Below are 16,693 nucleotides of genomic sequence, written 5' to 3'. Positions count from 1 at the left end.
TTCCCCACTGTAGCCACCTCAAGGGTAATATAAGTAGAGCAATTTGGCAACAGTAAATCTAGGGTTGATTACTGATGAATGTAATTGAACGGGAGAGGCACGAGAGTTTGAATGAATACCCACTTCTACTGTTTGCTGCTACAATGAAATAACACCAAATGTTGTACAGATAAGGAGGATGTTAATTATTCATATTGGTTTCATGATTTTGATTGTGCTGCCATAGTTAAAGTGCTAGGGTCTTCCCTAGTAGGTGATATAGGAAAATCAGAGGCAGAGTCAGCTCGAGGATTTTCATGACAGATCACCAGTGTCAGTCACAACTCAATTGGTGTCCTTGCTGCTTTTTCATCCTAGAAATATATTTGTAGTTTTTTCTAAGAGAAGCATCTTTATGTTCTATGCCACTGTGCATAAAACAGTAAGAAGTCTCACAACACCAGGTTAAAGTCCAACAGGTTTATTTGGTAGCAAAAGCCACTAGCTTTTGGACCTCTGACCCTTCATCTTTATTCTGATCACAAACTCCACTCACCTGACGAAGGGTCAGAGGCCCGAAAACTAGTGGCTCTTGCTACCAAATAAACCTGTTGGACTTTAACCTGGTATTGTCAGGCTTCTTACTGTGTTTACCCCAGTCCAACACCAGCATCTCCACATCATGACTGTGCATAAAGTGACATGGTTGGACTGGTGCTATATATTGTGCATTTACCAGATGATTGATTTTGCAGAATCATTTCACAATTTAAGTGTACAGATACTAAACAAGTGCTAAGCAATTTCTCAGGCAATTATTTCAATTTTTTGCCTTTTCCTCTAAAATATCTTATTCTTTGCAGGTAAGATTATTAACCTACCTTATCTACTTTTTTGACAGAAAGCCAGTTCACTCATTTTTTCCTTCCTGTCTCTCCACTAATAAGAACAAATCTAATTGAGGAAGCAACAGGATCATTTGTGCAATGCTCAGTACGCAGCACATTAACACATAAAAAATGAAGATTTTGATTTTTTTTTAAGAAGCCTATAGCATATTCATAAATGTGATTTTTTCCCCTATTTAATACGCATACTCTCAATAGTCACTTTAGCTGCCCCACCCTCTTAGTTAGAGTTACAGATATCCAAGTCGTAACTCTCAAATGCGTTCAAGTGGAACTAGTTTGTAATCAATGCTCTGTGATGTGGAATGACCAGCTCTACCAGTTTTTAATCACCTTCAAGGGGAATTATGAGTTCTGTTTGTGTTTTCTTTATTCCCAAGGGAAAAACTTGTTCAGCCTGCTCACTCCTCTGACACTGAAGTACTTTATCCTACACATTCCTTCCCCTCCCCGCAAAAGTTCACATCGTTTCATTACGCAATCTCCTACATTCAGTCTCTCTTGCTGAGAACATTAAAACTGTGGATCTACAGATGCATAGGATTCTTATTGACACAATTAAATTCAGCTTGAGGAAAAAAATTAGCCTTCCCAATTTTTATTTTTGTTTCACCTCTGTGGATTTGCCCCTTCATGTTTTCATCTCTGATGTATCGACATTGCTCAAACTTCTCTTTTTTTAATACATGATGTGTACTCTCTCTTTCTCTCCCTCTGTCTCTCTATAGGGTCAATAATCTGTTAGGGTAGGGTCAACTGGAGTTGAATCCTGTCCCAACCCCATGATAGACTTATCCCTCCAGTTTCTCCCACTGCACAGTCCGTCATTAGCAGTAACCTTGAATGTGGTTGGCCTAAAAGTCAGGGAGCCTGTGCTTGAGTGCTATTTCGCAAGGGTGCCCTGATCTCGGGGTGCTCTGGGAGTCCACTCCCCTTGCGCCACAGACATCAGGATTCCCCTTCCCTCATTGGTGGCATGTTCCCCCAGTCCCTTCCTGAGGATCAACAGCATTGGGGTTGGGGCTCTCCTGATTTGTCTCCTGCCCGCCCCCAGTATGCCCTCCCCAATAGGATCACAAAGAAAAGAACAAAGAAAATTACAGCACACGAACAGTCCCTTTGGCCCTCCAAGCCTGCACCGACCATGCTGCCCGGCTTAACTAAAACGCCCTACCCTTCCGGGGACCATATCGCTCTATTCCCATCCTATTCATGTATTTGTCAAGACACCCCTTAAAAGTTACTACTGTATCTGCTTCCAGTACCTCCCTCAGCAACGAGTTCCAGGCACCCACTACTCTCTGTGTAAAACAAAAATCTGCCTCGTACCTTGCCCTTCGCGCCTTAAACCTATGCCCCTAGTAACTGACTCTTCCACCCTGGGAAAAAGCTTCTGACTATCCACTCTGTCCATGCCTCTCATAATCTTATAGACTTCTATCAGGTCTCTCCTCAACCTCCGTCGCTCCAGTGAGAACAAACCAAGTTTCTCCAACCTCTCCTCATAGCTAATGCCCTCCATACCAGGTAACACCCTGGTAAATCTCTGTACCCTCTCTAAAGCCTCCAGGTTCTATAAAACTGCAACATGACTTGCCAATTTTTAAACTCAGTACCCTGGCTGACGAAGGCAAGCATGTCGTATGCCTTCTTGACTACCTCCTCCACCTGCATTGCCACTTACAGTGACCTGTGTACCAGTACACCCAGATCCCTTTGCCTATCAATACTCTTAAGGGTTCTGCCATTTACTGTTAATATCCTGTCTGTATTAGACCTTCCAAAATGCATTACCTCACATTTGTTTGGATTAAACTCCATCTGCCATCCCTCCGCCCAAGTCTTCAACTGATCCTGCTGTATCTTCTGATGGTCCTCATTGCTATCCACAAATCCACCAAACTTTGCGTCATCCACAAATTTACTAATCAGTCCAGTTACATTTTCCGACAAATCATTTATGTATTTTACAATCATCTTCATGGTCCACCCCTGCACAAGCCCCCACTCCGATCAGACCTCCTCCCTCCTACTCCGCCCCTTGCATAGCCCCCAATCAGGTCCCTTCCACTCAGCAATACCTCTGGAATACTGACAATATCTGATTAGCTGCCTGCTGGCCATTCCCAGTGTGCCAGGTATGCACTGCCTGATGGGTACCAGCTGGCCATGCCCCTGACCACTTGGGCTTCAGTGGCCTCCGAACTCCCTGACATGACCATTACACCAGGTCTCCGCTAGTGGAGACCCGTAGTGATTCTAGCTGTTATTGCCCTGCCCCTGAATTCCGTGTGATGGGATTTGAATGGGCTATGCATATTTAAGTGCTGCTTTAAAGATGCTATTCAGATTTGCACCCTTTCTGGGTTCGATCCAGTTCACGCCATTAGGGAGGGAATGGAATTATTCCAAATAATTTGGCATTAGGTGCAAAATGGATTTTTAGGCCTGCTATTCTCCAGCGTGAACGGTGCAGCAAGTTCAGAGAATTGCCCCCACTGTCCATTAGGGAAGGAAATCTGTCCAAGCTGCTTGGCTCAAGGGCAATGACGAGTAGACAATAAATGCTGGCCCAGTCAGTGATGCCGAAACCCCATGAATAAATAAAAGAAAGCCACTTAACTGCACTATAACACTCCCCATCACTCTCTCATTATGGACAACTGCAATTCGGTCATATGGACACAAGGTTAAGGAGGGGAACCACAGGCACAAATGAGTTAAAATGACCAGCTTTCATTAATGATGGATTTTAATTCTGCTCTCGCAGAATACACAGTGCCCTGTTCTCTGTCCTTCCCTCTTCCTAAACCTTCATCATCACCCTATTCCATTGGGGAGGATGTGGAGTACAAGAATCAGCAACAAAGTTGCAAACAGTGTACCCTATAAAAGATGTGGGGAGACAGTAGGAACCTTGAGCTAGGTTACAAATTTTTATAATTTCATCCTCATTTTGATTATCTTCAAGGAATGTGTTCCTGCTTTCCTAATAATGTTTTTGGGGTGGTTTACAAAACCTTTTTATTAAACAGTTTCCCTCAATATTTATGGCTGTCTTGCTGGCGGTGAATATAGCACATATTGAGCATAGTGGCAAAAGATAGAACACGGTTGCTGCATCTCCTTTCCTCCACTCCTAGGAAACTTAAATGTAACACTTGCTATCTAGTGTTCTTCAACTATAGTGTGCTTTAGCACTAAAATTAATGCACATTTTTTCAGATAATTCTTGCTTTGACTACTTTCAACCTGCCACTTGCTTGGCTGTTTTTTGGCGGAAGTTCACGACTGTACAGAAGGTAAGGCACCACTTACTATCCTTGAATTCTGCAGTTCTGATGTAGGGCTTCATCATCACCCTGTTCCATCGAGGAAGATGTGGAGCATAAGAAACAGCAACATATTTGCAAACAGCGTACAGTATAAAAGATGCGGGGAGACACTAGGAACCTTGAGCTAGGTTCCACATAATGAGTTCAGTTACATATACAACAGAAAAGGGAACTGATATAAGATCATACTCCCTATTGAAAATAGCTGCAAGAAATGGACTCAACTTCAAGGACACAAGAACTAGGAACAAGAGTAGGCCACTTGCCTACTCCACTACTTGATAAAATCATGGTTGATCTGATTATGGCCTCAACTCCACTTTCCTGTCTAACGCACATAACCCCTGACTTCCATGTAAATCAAAAATCTGTCTCATCAGCCTATAATATTCAGCGACCCAGCTACCACTACTCACTGTGAAAGTGAATTCCACAGACTAATGCCCCTCTGAGAGAGAAAAATCCTCCTTAACTCAGTCATGATCGGAAGAGCTAACATTGATCAGAAGCTTATACATTCGTGGGTACAAGAGCGGGTCAGAGGACATTCTCTGGTGAGTAACTTACCTTCTGATTCGCTAGAGAATGCCCACCATCAAAAGACACAAGTCAGCAGTCTGTAGGAATACTACTGGATGAGTGTAGCTCAAACAATACTCAAAAAGCTCGACAAAATCAAGAACAAAGCAGCCTGCTTGATGTGCACCCCATCCACCATCTTAAACACGCGCTCTCCACCTTTGACAAGGGCTTTTCCAATATTCTTTCTTGGCAGTGCATTGTCCATCCCTAGTTTCCTAGGAGATAGTGGTGGTGAACCACTTTCTCAGTCTGCTGGGTGGTGAAGCTATTCCAAAGTGCTGTTGGGTCAAGAATTCCAGAAATTTGACCCAGTGACTATGAAGGAGCGGCATAGTACAGCCAAATCTGCATGATTTGACTTTGGTGGGCAACTTGGTGATCGCATTTCCGTGCACTTGCTATCCTCCTACCTCCAGGAGATTGTAAGCTTGTGAAATGCTGATGTTAGAGATTCAACAGCAACACATTTGGTTAAATAAGGGAGATTTTTCCTAAGAACTTAACAAATAATAAATGAGTAGTGATTAAGGTGCCTGTGTATGTTGTGGATCTGGGCCTAAGTTTAATAGCTTCCAAACACAGGCCTGACGATTACCATACTTGATTAACCCACCCACTTTGATTGTGATGCATGCCACCTTCAAGCTGCCTGTTTATTTTAATAATTCAAAGTATAGCTGTATAGTGGTAACTGCACTATTGTTTGACTGATTCATCAACAGGAGGCCAATATCAATAGTGACCAGCACTATTTAAATCTTGCCCACAGCTCTTAAAAGAGAGGTAGATTGTGACTGGAGCACGTGTTGGCAATCATGCCAGAATTGAATCTGATCCAGACAACATGAAAGAACATTGGTTCCGGGCATTCTAGATATTGACTAGAAGGCTTACAGAAGGAGGAGAAATGCTCTTCATCTGAAGAGAGTCAGAAGGCCTTCCAGGAACATTTTGGGGGCAATAGCTACGGATATCAATGACAGAAGTCAAGCTCTGAAGACCTGTGTGCAGTGCTGAAAGGGGTTTCATGACCTCATGCAAGTGGAATCCTCTTGCATGGGCTGCTGCTGCTCATGTTCCGATGGACCTCTGAGGCCCAGAACTGCTCAACAGTGTCCTCCAAGGTCATCTTCAGTCTCTATTGCTGAAAGTCAAATCTTTCAGCAGCCACGCTGCACCTGTTGAGGTTGCACTAGGACAGGCAAGGGCAGGCGGAAGACAGGCACAAGGGTGAATCATTGACTTCAGTTTGCAGTATGGAATCATTTCATTCAGAAATTTTGTTTGTAATGCTGATTTTGTGGTGGCTTTTAATTTTGTAATGTGGCCTAGATGATGCTGTGTTGGTTGGCAGGGAAAGGGAATTAATGAATGGGGAATTGGAGTTGTGACTACTGGGATCTGGATGGGTATCTCAGCTAAAAAAATGGCTCTGTTGGTTGAATTCTTCTTCTCCTCATGGTCCTACTACTGACCTGCTTGCTGGATAGCTGAAGGAAAAACTGATTTGTTATGACGGTGAGGTAGTACAGCATGGAGCATGCCTTGATGAATCTTGACAACTATTTTGTTGAGTACTGCAGGGCTCTTGCAGATAAGAGGTGTTGTTCCATCTCCCCATGGAGAGTGAAATCTCATTTCTTGTAGGCATGCAGCAAATATATGCACACTGGAATCATCAGCTATGGTTTCACAGGTGTCTTATCCTTTGGTTCATTCTGGCGCCAAGCAGAACAAAATTAATCATCACAGTCACCTTCATAACTACTGGCCATCATGTCCTTGCAGGGCTCTGAGGCTGAACTTTGGCTGCAGCAAGGGGCAGATTTTGGGAATGCAGACATTGCACATGTTGTTACTTGTTGATGTTTAGTAGGAGAATTGCTCTCTAAACACAATGAACAAATCAGCTTCCTGTTGAGAATTCTTGTCCTCCTCATCATCCTCCTCCTCCTCTTCCCTCTCATCCTTGTCCCCATCCCCGTCCTCTTCGGGCATGATAAGATGTGTCCATTTTCAGTAACAAGGTTAGCAAATAGAATCAGTTGTATTAGCTATCCTCAGGAAACAGCTTACATAGATGACTAAGAGATCAGTGGAGATATACAGATGCTAATTTCAAGTCATGGAATGTCAAAGGTGCAGGTAGCCCAAATATACAAAGGAAAATCATAGATGAACCAGGGTATAATTGCCAGAAGCTAGTTTAACATCTCACAGCCAGTGGCCAGTTTAATATTTATGAAGTCGTGCAGTCAAGACAATGCAGAAAGCTTTATAAAGGCAGTTTAAATATCTTCACTGGACCAGGAAAATATATTTCACAGATTTGATCATCTGCCTTGTACTGTGAGGTAACTGTAAGCTGGATTTGTTACAGGTTTGTGCAACCTCTTCCTCCTCGTCAACCTCCTTCTCCTCATCAACCTCCTCCTCCTCATCATCAGCATCATCACCTCTGTGCATTGTCTCAATCATGCTGATTTTCCAGGGAAATGCCTAGTCATGTGGCCTTGTCTGGGAACAGTAGGTTTCAGCAGGAACCTGGAAGTTGACAAAACCTCTTGAGCACCAGCCACACTGCTCCCTACAGATTTTTGCAACTTTAAACAACCATGCAAAATACTGAACACTTGGAGAATTGAAGCAACAGCCAGAAGAATTTAACCAGCAAATGATGATTCTTATAAATAACACATTTGGGAGGGGTTCTTCCTGATGCTGAAAGCTATATGAGATGCAATGAAGAGCTCATAAACGGGAACACGCTAGACACTGGGCAGCACTAAGATATGTGCGATACTGACCTGTTTCTTTTGCTGATGGAAGCTCAATGTTTTGATGGTGGATAATCAAACTGAAATATTAACTCTGTTTCTCTCCAGAGAGGCTGCCTGACCCAACATTTTATTTTTAACCCAAATATGCAATGTGTCAGATCAGTAGCTGGTGTGATGGAAGCTTATGAGTTCACATGAATTGAATGAGAATTCTTTGGCACTTCGGTAATATAATCTAGTTAAAATGACTTTCTTGTGGCACGATGGGAAAGGAAGAAATCAGATGAGGTTACACTCTGCAACAGTGAGCATTACTGGTAACCATAACAACCCCTGCCTAAAAATTACTGTTGAGATTGGTATCAGGTGTGAATATGACAAACACATTAATGCTGCACAATCATATCACCACCAGACACTAGCTAGCGTCAAGCAATGCTAATCTCTAACTATTGCCTACAACTATGAGTGTCTCACAACCAGACTATGACAGTGTGGCAAGCACTGTGTGAGATTCTGGCATTATCTGCCCTCAGTCTTGCTCTCTGCCCCCAGTCTGGCATTCAACCGCCTGAATTACAAGACATTATCTCTGGGGGTAAAATTGAATGTTGTGGTGGCAAAAAAAAGGTGGCATTGGATAGGCCATCCATACTCAATGGTAAGGAACTGTATAATGAGGGGGGAAGGTGCTCTCCAGCTCTTAGATGTTACAATGCCTTCCTGGATGTTAGATGTTAAATTGACCACTGGCTGATTTGCTGAACTTTTGTCCCACACATCTGTCAAAGTTGAATTTTATCTGCATTGCATTTTTAATTATCCATTAGAATAAAATGACAAAGAAATGTGTGGTAGAAACTGGTACGTGTGCAACTATTTCTTGGGCAGAGAATAGGGGCAAAGCACACAGTTAGCAGTGGGTTGACCTGTGCCCTGGGACACACTGAAGTTTATTGGTCTCTGTTTTTTTTTCAGTATCCTGGGCCCATTGAATATGTTAATGAGGGATCGCAACCTTCTAGAGAATTTCTCTACAAAATGTGTTACTGACCAACACCTATCCTGCTCAAACTCTCCAGGCTCCATATCTTGTGCAATGATACCAGCCCCTCCCCTGCTCCCATATTTTGCTCCAAACTCTTTTTCTTGAAATATATCCCAAATTTGTTTCTCCCATGAGGTGGGATGAACTATCTGTGGATACTCATCCTGTGGTGGCAGCTAGTCCTACATCGATAGCTGAGGCCAGAGGGCCATTTTATGATGATCCTTGGATTCAGCCATGTGTCCTGAGTTTGGGTGCAGCAAAAGTCAATTCAAAAATGTATCCCTTTGTCTAAAAAAATCTACCCCTTTAACCCTTCATCATAAAAGATAAAGAATAAGTTGAATGACGTCAAGTTACAATTACATCTTGTGAACAACTGTACCATATAAGATTACCCTGAATCGTTCTTGTTTTCTGCTTCAGTGCACTCAATGGATGAAAGAAATTATAAATTCCAACCCTATTTCAACTGTAATCTGAACCTAATCTCTCAAACTCAAATACTTGTATGTGGAAGACAAATATGTAGAGGATGCAGTATGGAAGCAGGTCACTTTGAAATTGCACCATGCAGTAACAGCGCACAATTGTATGATGAATTTGTTGAAGGCCCTTTGCCCACTTAGTTATTTTAGCAGAGACATACAAGTATTTGCGCAGTCATTTTTTCATACAAATGTTACAGCTTGTTCAATGTAACAGGTTTACTTCCAGACCTTCATTTGTAATCGCCATGTCTATTTTTCTCTTATGCAACTGTTTCAGTTTCTTACTCATCCGTTCATCTCTACTTCAGTTTTCTGTCCTTCATGTATGTGTATATACTCTTTACTTCATGCTTTACAGCTTTCCACCCTGTTAAGCATTTAGGAGATTGGACTTTAACGTATTAATTACAATTCAACAATGCCTCACCTCCTCCCCCTCAGGGGAAGAAAGGAAAATAATTGTTATTGTCCTTTCTGTTGTATGGCTAAAGGACTTGGGAAAGAATTGTGTCCTTTTTTTTATTCGTTTGTAACTTGCTTGGTGAAGATGCAGATAAGTAATGATTTTTTTTGAATTTCAGTGAAGATTATGGAAAAACATTTGCTGACATCTCGAGTCTTCTCAGCAACTATTATATACGGAAGGAGTTTGGAATTAATGTAGGACCAGAGCATTCCAAGAAGGTGAGACTTTCTCAAAATGGTTGAAACAAGAAATTTTCTCTCAGCATGAATCAGGAAAGCACTGCACAATTATTAATAATTCATTCCTTTGTCTTAAAATAAAAGGTAATTCTGACAGCTGATATGTCAAGACGCTTGGGACAAAGTGGAAAGCATAGTGGTGTAATAATCCGATCGTCTGATTCTGGTGAAACATTTCATTCTATCCTGCTACCCTTCCGTCCGGGCCATCCGATGCTCTATCATTCCACCAACTCAGACTATCTGCTGGCCTACAGTGCTGATGTGAGTATCCCAAAGGTGCAATCAGCCAAGCTTACTGTTTTTAAATTTACATATTCTGCCATTCTAACTGATGAGCTGTAAAAATACAAAAGGTTCCTGCTCAGCTACCAGCATCAACGTTTGGAAGAAGCTCTCACTTTTACATTGCTTTCTCCCACTGCAGCACGCTCTGTGGTTTTCTCGGAATTTTGGTGCAACATGGGTGACAATCCATCGATTTGTATATACTTATTCATGGTAAGTTAGAGACTTCTTTTAAACCTCTGGATCTTGCATAAGATCGGCTCCAAAGCATTTTTTTGTAGCAACAGGTTTCTAATATTTAAGAAAATTGCACCACAATTTAAAGAATTTTGGCATAATTGTTCACTAAATTAAGTGATCACTAATGCTAGTAAATTTATGTCATCTATTGGATTCTCCCCGACCTTTTCTTCTTTTGAGCATATGGTAGGAAGGATTATTACTTACGTGGCGAAAAACTGCAGCAGGCGACGGTGCAGAGGGACCTCGGGGTCCTTGTGCATGAGTTGCAAAAACCCAGCTTGCAGGTGCAGCAGGTGGTCAGGAAGGCAAATGGGATGCTGGCCTTCATAGCGGGGGGGATTGAATATAAAAGTAGGGAGGTCTTGCTGCAGCTGTATAGGGCATTGGTGAGGCCGCAGCTGGAGTACTGTGTGCAGTTTTGGGCGCCGTACTTACGCAAGGATATTTTGGCCTTGGAGGGAGTGCAGAGGAGGTTTACTAGGCTGATGCCGGAGTTGAGGGGGTTGAGCTATGAGGAGAGGCTGAATAAATTAGGCTTGTACTCGTTAGAGTTTAGAAGAATGAGGGGAGATCTCATTGAGACATATAAGATGATGAATGGGATGGATAGGATAGAGGTGGAGAGACTCTTCCCGCTCAGAAAGGACAGTAGGACTAGGGGGCACAGCCTCAAGATAAAGGGGGGGCGGTTTAGAACGGAGTTGAGGAAGAACTTCTTCACTCAAAGGGTGGTGAATCTCTGGAATTCTCTGCCCGTTGACGTGGTGGAGGCTACCTCACTAAATATTTTTAAGACACGGGTTGATGGGTTTTTGATGAGAGAGGGGATTAAGGGTTATGGGGAGAGGGCGGGAATGTGGAACTGAGCCATGACAGATCAGCCATGATCTTATTGAATGGCGGGGCAGGCTCGAAGGGCTAGATGGCCTACTCCTGTTCCTATTTCTTAAGTTCTTATGTCCTTATATTATCCTTTTTCTGTTCACTTAAAGTCACTATGACCATACAAAATTGATGGGCAGAGAAAGACCACCTGAGCCATCAGATCTGCCTGGCATATGACAACTTAATCATGATGGCTAGATACTCCACTCCACCGTCCCCTTCCCACAAGCAGCCATGTGTACAACTCTGAGAGAGGTGATGGTGCGTGGGGGGTGGGGGGCGAATGAGAAAAGCCAAGGGCCAATAATGAGAAAACTACTCTGGGGAAATTCCACCTCCAACTTCGTCAGGCAATCACATTGTTACACTGGAACAAAAGTTGATCATTCAGTTCCGAGCTTATTCTGCTAATCAATTGGGTCATGGCTAATCTGCACATCAAACTCATTATCTGCCTTTACTCCATTTCCAAGATATCCTTAATTAAAACAAATCTACCATCATTACTCAAAAATATTCTAGTCTTTCATATTGATCTACAACAAGTACCCACTGTTGAACAGCAAACATTGCAACCATTTTATTCATAGATTTTTATGGTACTGTACCATACCTTATTGTATCTTTCTGACCCACAAGTAGACTTGCGAATCTTGAACAACACAATATTTATATCCATTTGTAAACAATGTATCTCAAAAACAAATGGATAAATTTTGATGAAACTTGGTAAACAGATAGGGAGCAAGGCCCAAAGATGAACTGTTGGGTATTTGGTTAAGGTATAGTTCTGGATACTGGAATTTTTTAAAAGGATCCATTAATATTGGGAGACAGGGCAAATTGACATTTACTGTTGTGGTGGAATTTTTCACAACTGTGAGTTTTCAGAGCAGATTGTTGGATACAAATTAACCTGAAGCCTCTTCAGTGCAATGGAAGCTCTGAATATTTTTTCAATTTCTAATTATAGAACATCAATCAGGCAGGGAGAAGCCTCAAGGAAGAACTGCACTATTGTAATAATGCATTAGCACTGCACACTGGAGGTGTGTGCTCTATAAGTACCTGCTTTACTTGTTTCTCATGATTTTTTTGTTTTCTAGGGGACCTGGAAACACTATTTTCTTCTCAACTCATCCCAATGGCATTTGTAAGTTAACTGATTTTTTAAAAAATTATTTTGTTTGAAATCCGAGTTGGTTCTTGCTTATTTATCCCTTCGCTGTCTTTAATTCTGTTTTTCTGTTTATCCCATCCTGAATCTCCCCTTTCAATCTCTAATTGCTGCTCTTACTCTCAGTTATAGGTAGATTCTCTCTTTTTCCTCTTCCTATAGAAATGTTTTTATTGTTAGTTGAGATGTAACTCTAGTGATTTGACAGCTGTTACCATGCTATCAGAGTAAATGTGGTGTTTTTCTTTGTGAAAGTGTTGGAAACTGCATTCAGAGTGCCTGTAAGTTATTTAAGAAAGCAATGTCAGGGCTGTCCACAATGCTACCATAGCTGGTACCTATATCATACAATCTCAGGCTCATCCCTTGTCTGAGCTGAGTAATGTATTCTCATCCAGCTGAGTGCCACAATGCTTAGAGCTTGGACCAGAGAAAGGGAAAATTTAACCAAATTTCCCATTCCTACGATCCAGTGACTTTCACCTTTGGATGAGTGTGATTAAAAACAAGATCAGGCCTGACTCTGATGCCCACTACTCAACAGAAATAACTGGTGATACTTGCTGGAGTGAAAAGTGACTTGGCACTGAGAAGGCAATAGTAAATCCACGGTCTGTTTTACATTCATCAATATCAATTACAAAGAAAATTGGTTAGGGTGGCTGTTGGCTTGCTATTGTTTGTGTTGTGCTACCTTGTTAGACTAACTTTACTCCCTTTGTTTCATTCCATTTCTTGAATTGCATGTGTACAGCTACTCGATGATTACCAACATCTTGAGAATTGTACTTAAGCAAAGGTCAGCACATAAGGAAGGCAGAAACTTGGGAATATAAGGCATTGAGATATGTTGCATGTAGTAAATACATGCACTGAAAAAACATTTTTTCTGAAACACTAGCTTAATATACCATTAGCAATATGGTGACACTGAGTTGAATATAGGATGAATACATCCACATTTTCCACATCAATAAACAGAAGTAAGACGTTTAACATAGACCAGTGAACATGACCATCCTTATCAGTGAAGGCTCAGGAACAGCCAAAATGTAAAGATACTTTTCCAAAGCAAGTCAAACATTAAGATCCCTTTTGGTACCAAGCATGTTTTCTTGAATGCATAAGAAAGCTTGAACATTGATCATATATACAACCAACACAGTTTCCAAGATGTTATTAAATGCATAGAATTGCTTTAAACACATAATTGAAGGGGCAACAATGATGAAAGGCAATTGCACATTATGATGAAGAAGTCAACAATGAAAAAAACTAACATTGGCCTGAGCACAAAATTGGCATCTGGATAAAGGTGACAATATCCCTCAGGATTAGAACTCTCTGGTTAGTATGAAATATTTCTTTTATTTCCATAAACTGCTGTCCACAACAATTTTTAAAGAATATATGTGAACACTATCATAAATCAACTTGGCAATGATTAATTTGCACTCATGAAAACTGACCCCAAAATCCCTTGCTAGTATCAGTATTCTGAAAACTTCTTGGGGGCTAACACCTAGAATATGTATCTCTCCCCAGAGAACCTCTGATGGGGCTTTGGGTGAGCAGAACATCAACTTGCCCCAAGAATAGTCTGTGACTCTTGCAGAAGGGGAGTGTGGGGAGGTGGGCAGCAATTTGTCATGCAATTCTTTCAGCACTTGATTCTAATTTGTACAGCAATCTTAATGCTGGGGAAAGTCTCTTATACAAGGAGACCATGTGGGGTTCCACTTTCATGTTCCTGGCTTTGCATATTCTGTAATGTCAGCCTTCCTATAAACGATATTGACCCGAATAGCATTAGCTGGCCACTGCTGCTTTTTCTTTCCCACCCTCCTCTATCGGTGCCCAGAAAGTGTCCAGATTGGCACAGGTACCTGTCAAACATATTTACATGAAATGATTCTGCTGTGACCTCTAATATCCCAACTGGCTTAGGAGTGGAGGTCAGCTGTGTCAGTTCTATCACACTTGAGCTAGTGGAATAAGCTTGATGATTGTAAAGGATCCCATGCCCATACTATTTCCACTGCACTCAAACTGCTTCTCTGGTGTTTGCAGAAATTCCCCTACATGTCCAATGTATCAAATGGAATTAATGAAATAATCTAATGTGTAACTGACAGATGATCAATTTCATTTGTAACTATTAAGTTCAACCCTGAAAGAGTTAAGAAATCAGTGAATGTTGTGAAGATATTGAAACTTTAGATATTAAATTTAATATAATTTTAACTATTTTAAAATTCAACAGCAGACAGCCAGGAATTATAATGTACTCTGCATTGCAAAAAAGCAGGCAAACTATTAGTCTGTTCCCCAGTCTGAACTGAACTGCCTTACAAGTAAATCATATAAGATCAGGGCCCACAAATGCTTGATCATTGGCTTGACAGCATTTTGGAAGGGGTTATGTACAGTATTTTGAGCCATTTGTGATGCCCATGTTAGTTTGCATTCCAGTCAAGTCATGATGTGCAGTTGCACATAGTGAACAACTGACCCACATAAGATGCCAGAGACCTGTCTCGGTGCTGCTCCAAACACCTCCTTTAATCATTAGAGTGCCTTTTCTGATAGTATTGGGACTAGCTCATCTTTACCCACCTCCTTTGAATTCCAAAACCTGGCAGCATGTGCTAGTTTTTAGATTCTTGAGAGCAAAGCAACGTACAGATACAATAATAATTAATGTGCATCACTGTAAAGGTGGTCTTGTGTTTTTTTAATCACTGTTGTCCAGTGGCACAATCCTCCTGTAGAAACAATCGTGAAAATGCAAAATTTCCTTGTAATATAGTTTTGTTTTTTTGCTGTTCAATTATAGTTATATGTATATTTGGCTTGAAAATAGAAGTGAAAAATATACCTGTATGTATTTATCGGATCCGGAACTGGAGATTTATTTTCCAAATTTCTCTCTCCAGTCTCTTCAGTCCACTACCACATTAATATTTTCCCCATTTCCATTTTATGTGGTTTGAAGTCTTTGATATTTTGGCTGATTGTCCTCTATTAGTTTCTGAAAGTTCATATCATGGCTTTAATTTGTCCCTTGGATTCTGGAAACTATATTAGTGACTTGACTTATCTTAAAGAATTGTATTTGTAGTCATTCTATTCAGTATGATGAGACACAAACGAGAAAGGTCACATATGTTGCACAACTGCTGAAGTCAGCAAGTCTATGAAAGTCAAATTTCTTCAAATGAATCAATTTATTGTGCACGTTGATATTGCATTTTAATCCAGAATTGTTATTTAGATGTCAGCACTTATTAAAGTTTAGTCTGAGTGTAATTTTAATTACCTGTAAATGAATAATAAATAATTCATGTAGCAGTATATTCTTTCTCTAGCTCATAGGGAAATACCAAAGTGTAAATTCGAAGATTATTAATTACGTAGTTTCGAGTAGTGAGAAGTAATGATCCCAGAGCCACACATGCACCTAAAATTGAAAAGGCTTCAGCCTTGCACAATATCTGAATTTTCATTGAAACATAATTGATGAGAATGATTTCAGCTGCAAATGAGTGATTAAATCTGGACAATTGGAATCGCTAATGTTTTGAAGATTACACTTAATGACTAACTGGTATTGTGAGATTGTTTCCTTACTGATTTTCTATTGCCAAGGAAACTTTAATGAGGGAAGACCATGGTATCAATCTCTCGTGATCTTGGAGGCAACAGAGGCAAAAATTTATATGAAGAATATGGGCTAAGGGGGGTTATATTATAAAGTTGATTAGTAGATACTTTTACCAAGTAATTCATTTCATTATGTATCATGAAAATTCTTATTTATTTTGGCCGTGCATATTTTGGAAACCTGGAATTGATTTGAATAATTGCTCCATTACAGTCAGGTGTTTATGATCTGTCACAAGAATTATAAGATTGTTATTAAATTACCTTTGATGAAGATTACAGGAAATTTGGATGTTGGCATTTATTGTAAAAGGACTGGAGTATAAAAATAGAGAAGTGTTGTTGCAATTGTGTAGGGTATTGGTGGGACGACATGTGAAGTATTGTGTCCTGGTTTGGTATCCTTACTTGAGGAAGGATGTGGTGGCATTGAAGGCAGTTCAGCGGAGGTTCATCAGATTGAAATCAGGGATGAAGGGGTAGATGTATGAGGAGAAGTTAAGCAGTTTGGGCTTGTACTCACTGGAGTTTAGAAGGATGAGAGGGGACCTAATCAATGTATATAAAATTTAAAATAAATCTATGAAGTAAATGTGGACCAAATGTTTC

The 16,693-nt window shown here is 40.8% G+C and overlaps 1 protein-coding gene across 1 annotated transcript in view; it reads left to right on the top strand.

The window, feature by feature from the left end:
- Positions 1-16,693, top strand: part of LOC145344031 (sortilin-like) — a 111,183-nt gene that overhangs the window by 47,881 nt on the left and 46,609 nt on the right. Inside the window, exons 3-7 of the mRNA XM_080190758.1 lie at positions 4,113-4,189; positions 9,705-9,807; positions 9,913-10,092; positions 10,256-10,329; positions 12,351-12,397. Coding sequence (XP_080046884.1) covers positions 4,113-4,189; positions 9,705-9,807; positions 9,913-10,092; positions 10,256-10,329; positions 12,351-12,397 — 481 coding nt within the window. The remainder of the gene's footprint in view (positions 1-4,112; positions 4,190-9,704; positions 9,808-9,912; positions 10,093-10,255; positions 10,330-12,350; positions 12,398-16,693) is intronic.

Source organism: Carcharhinus amblyrhynchos, chromosome 6, assembly GCF_965287045.1.
Source record: "Carcharhinus amblyrhynchos chromosome 6, sCarAmb.v2.hapA, whole genome shotgun sequence".
Classification (NCBI taxonomy): Eukaryota; Metazoa; Chordata; class Chondrichthyes; order Carcharhiniformes; family Carcharhinidae; genus Carcharhinus; species Carcharhinus amblyrhynchos.
The sequence above is the reverse complement of the archived record's forward strand: the minus strand, read 5'-3'. Positions and strand labels throughout refer to the sequence as shown.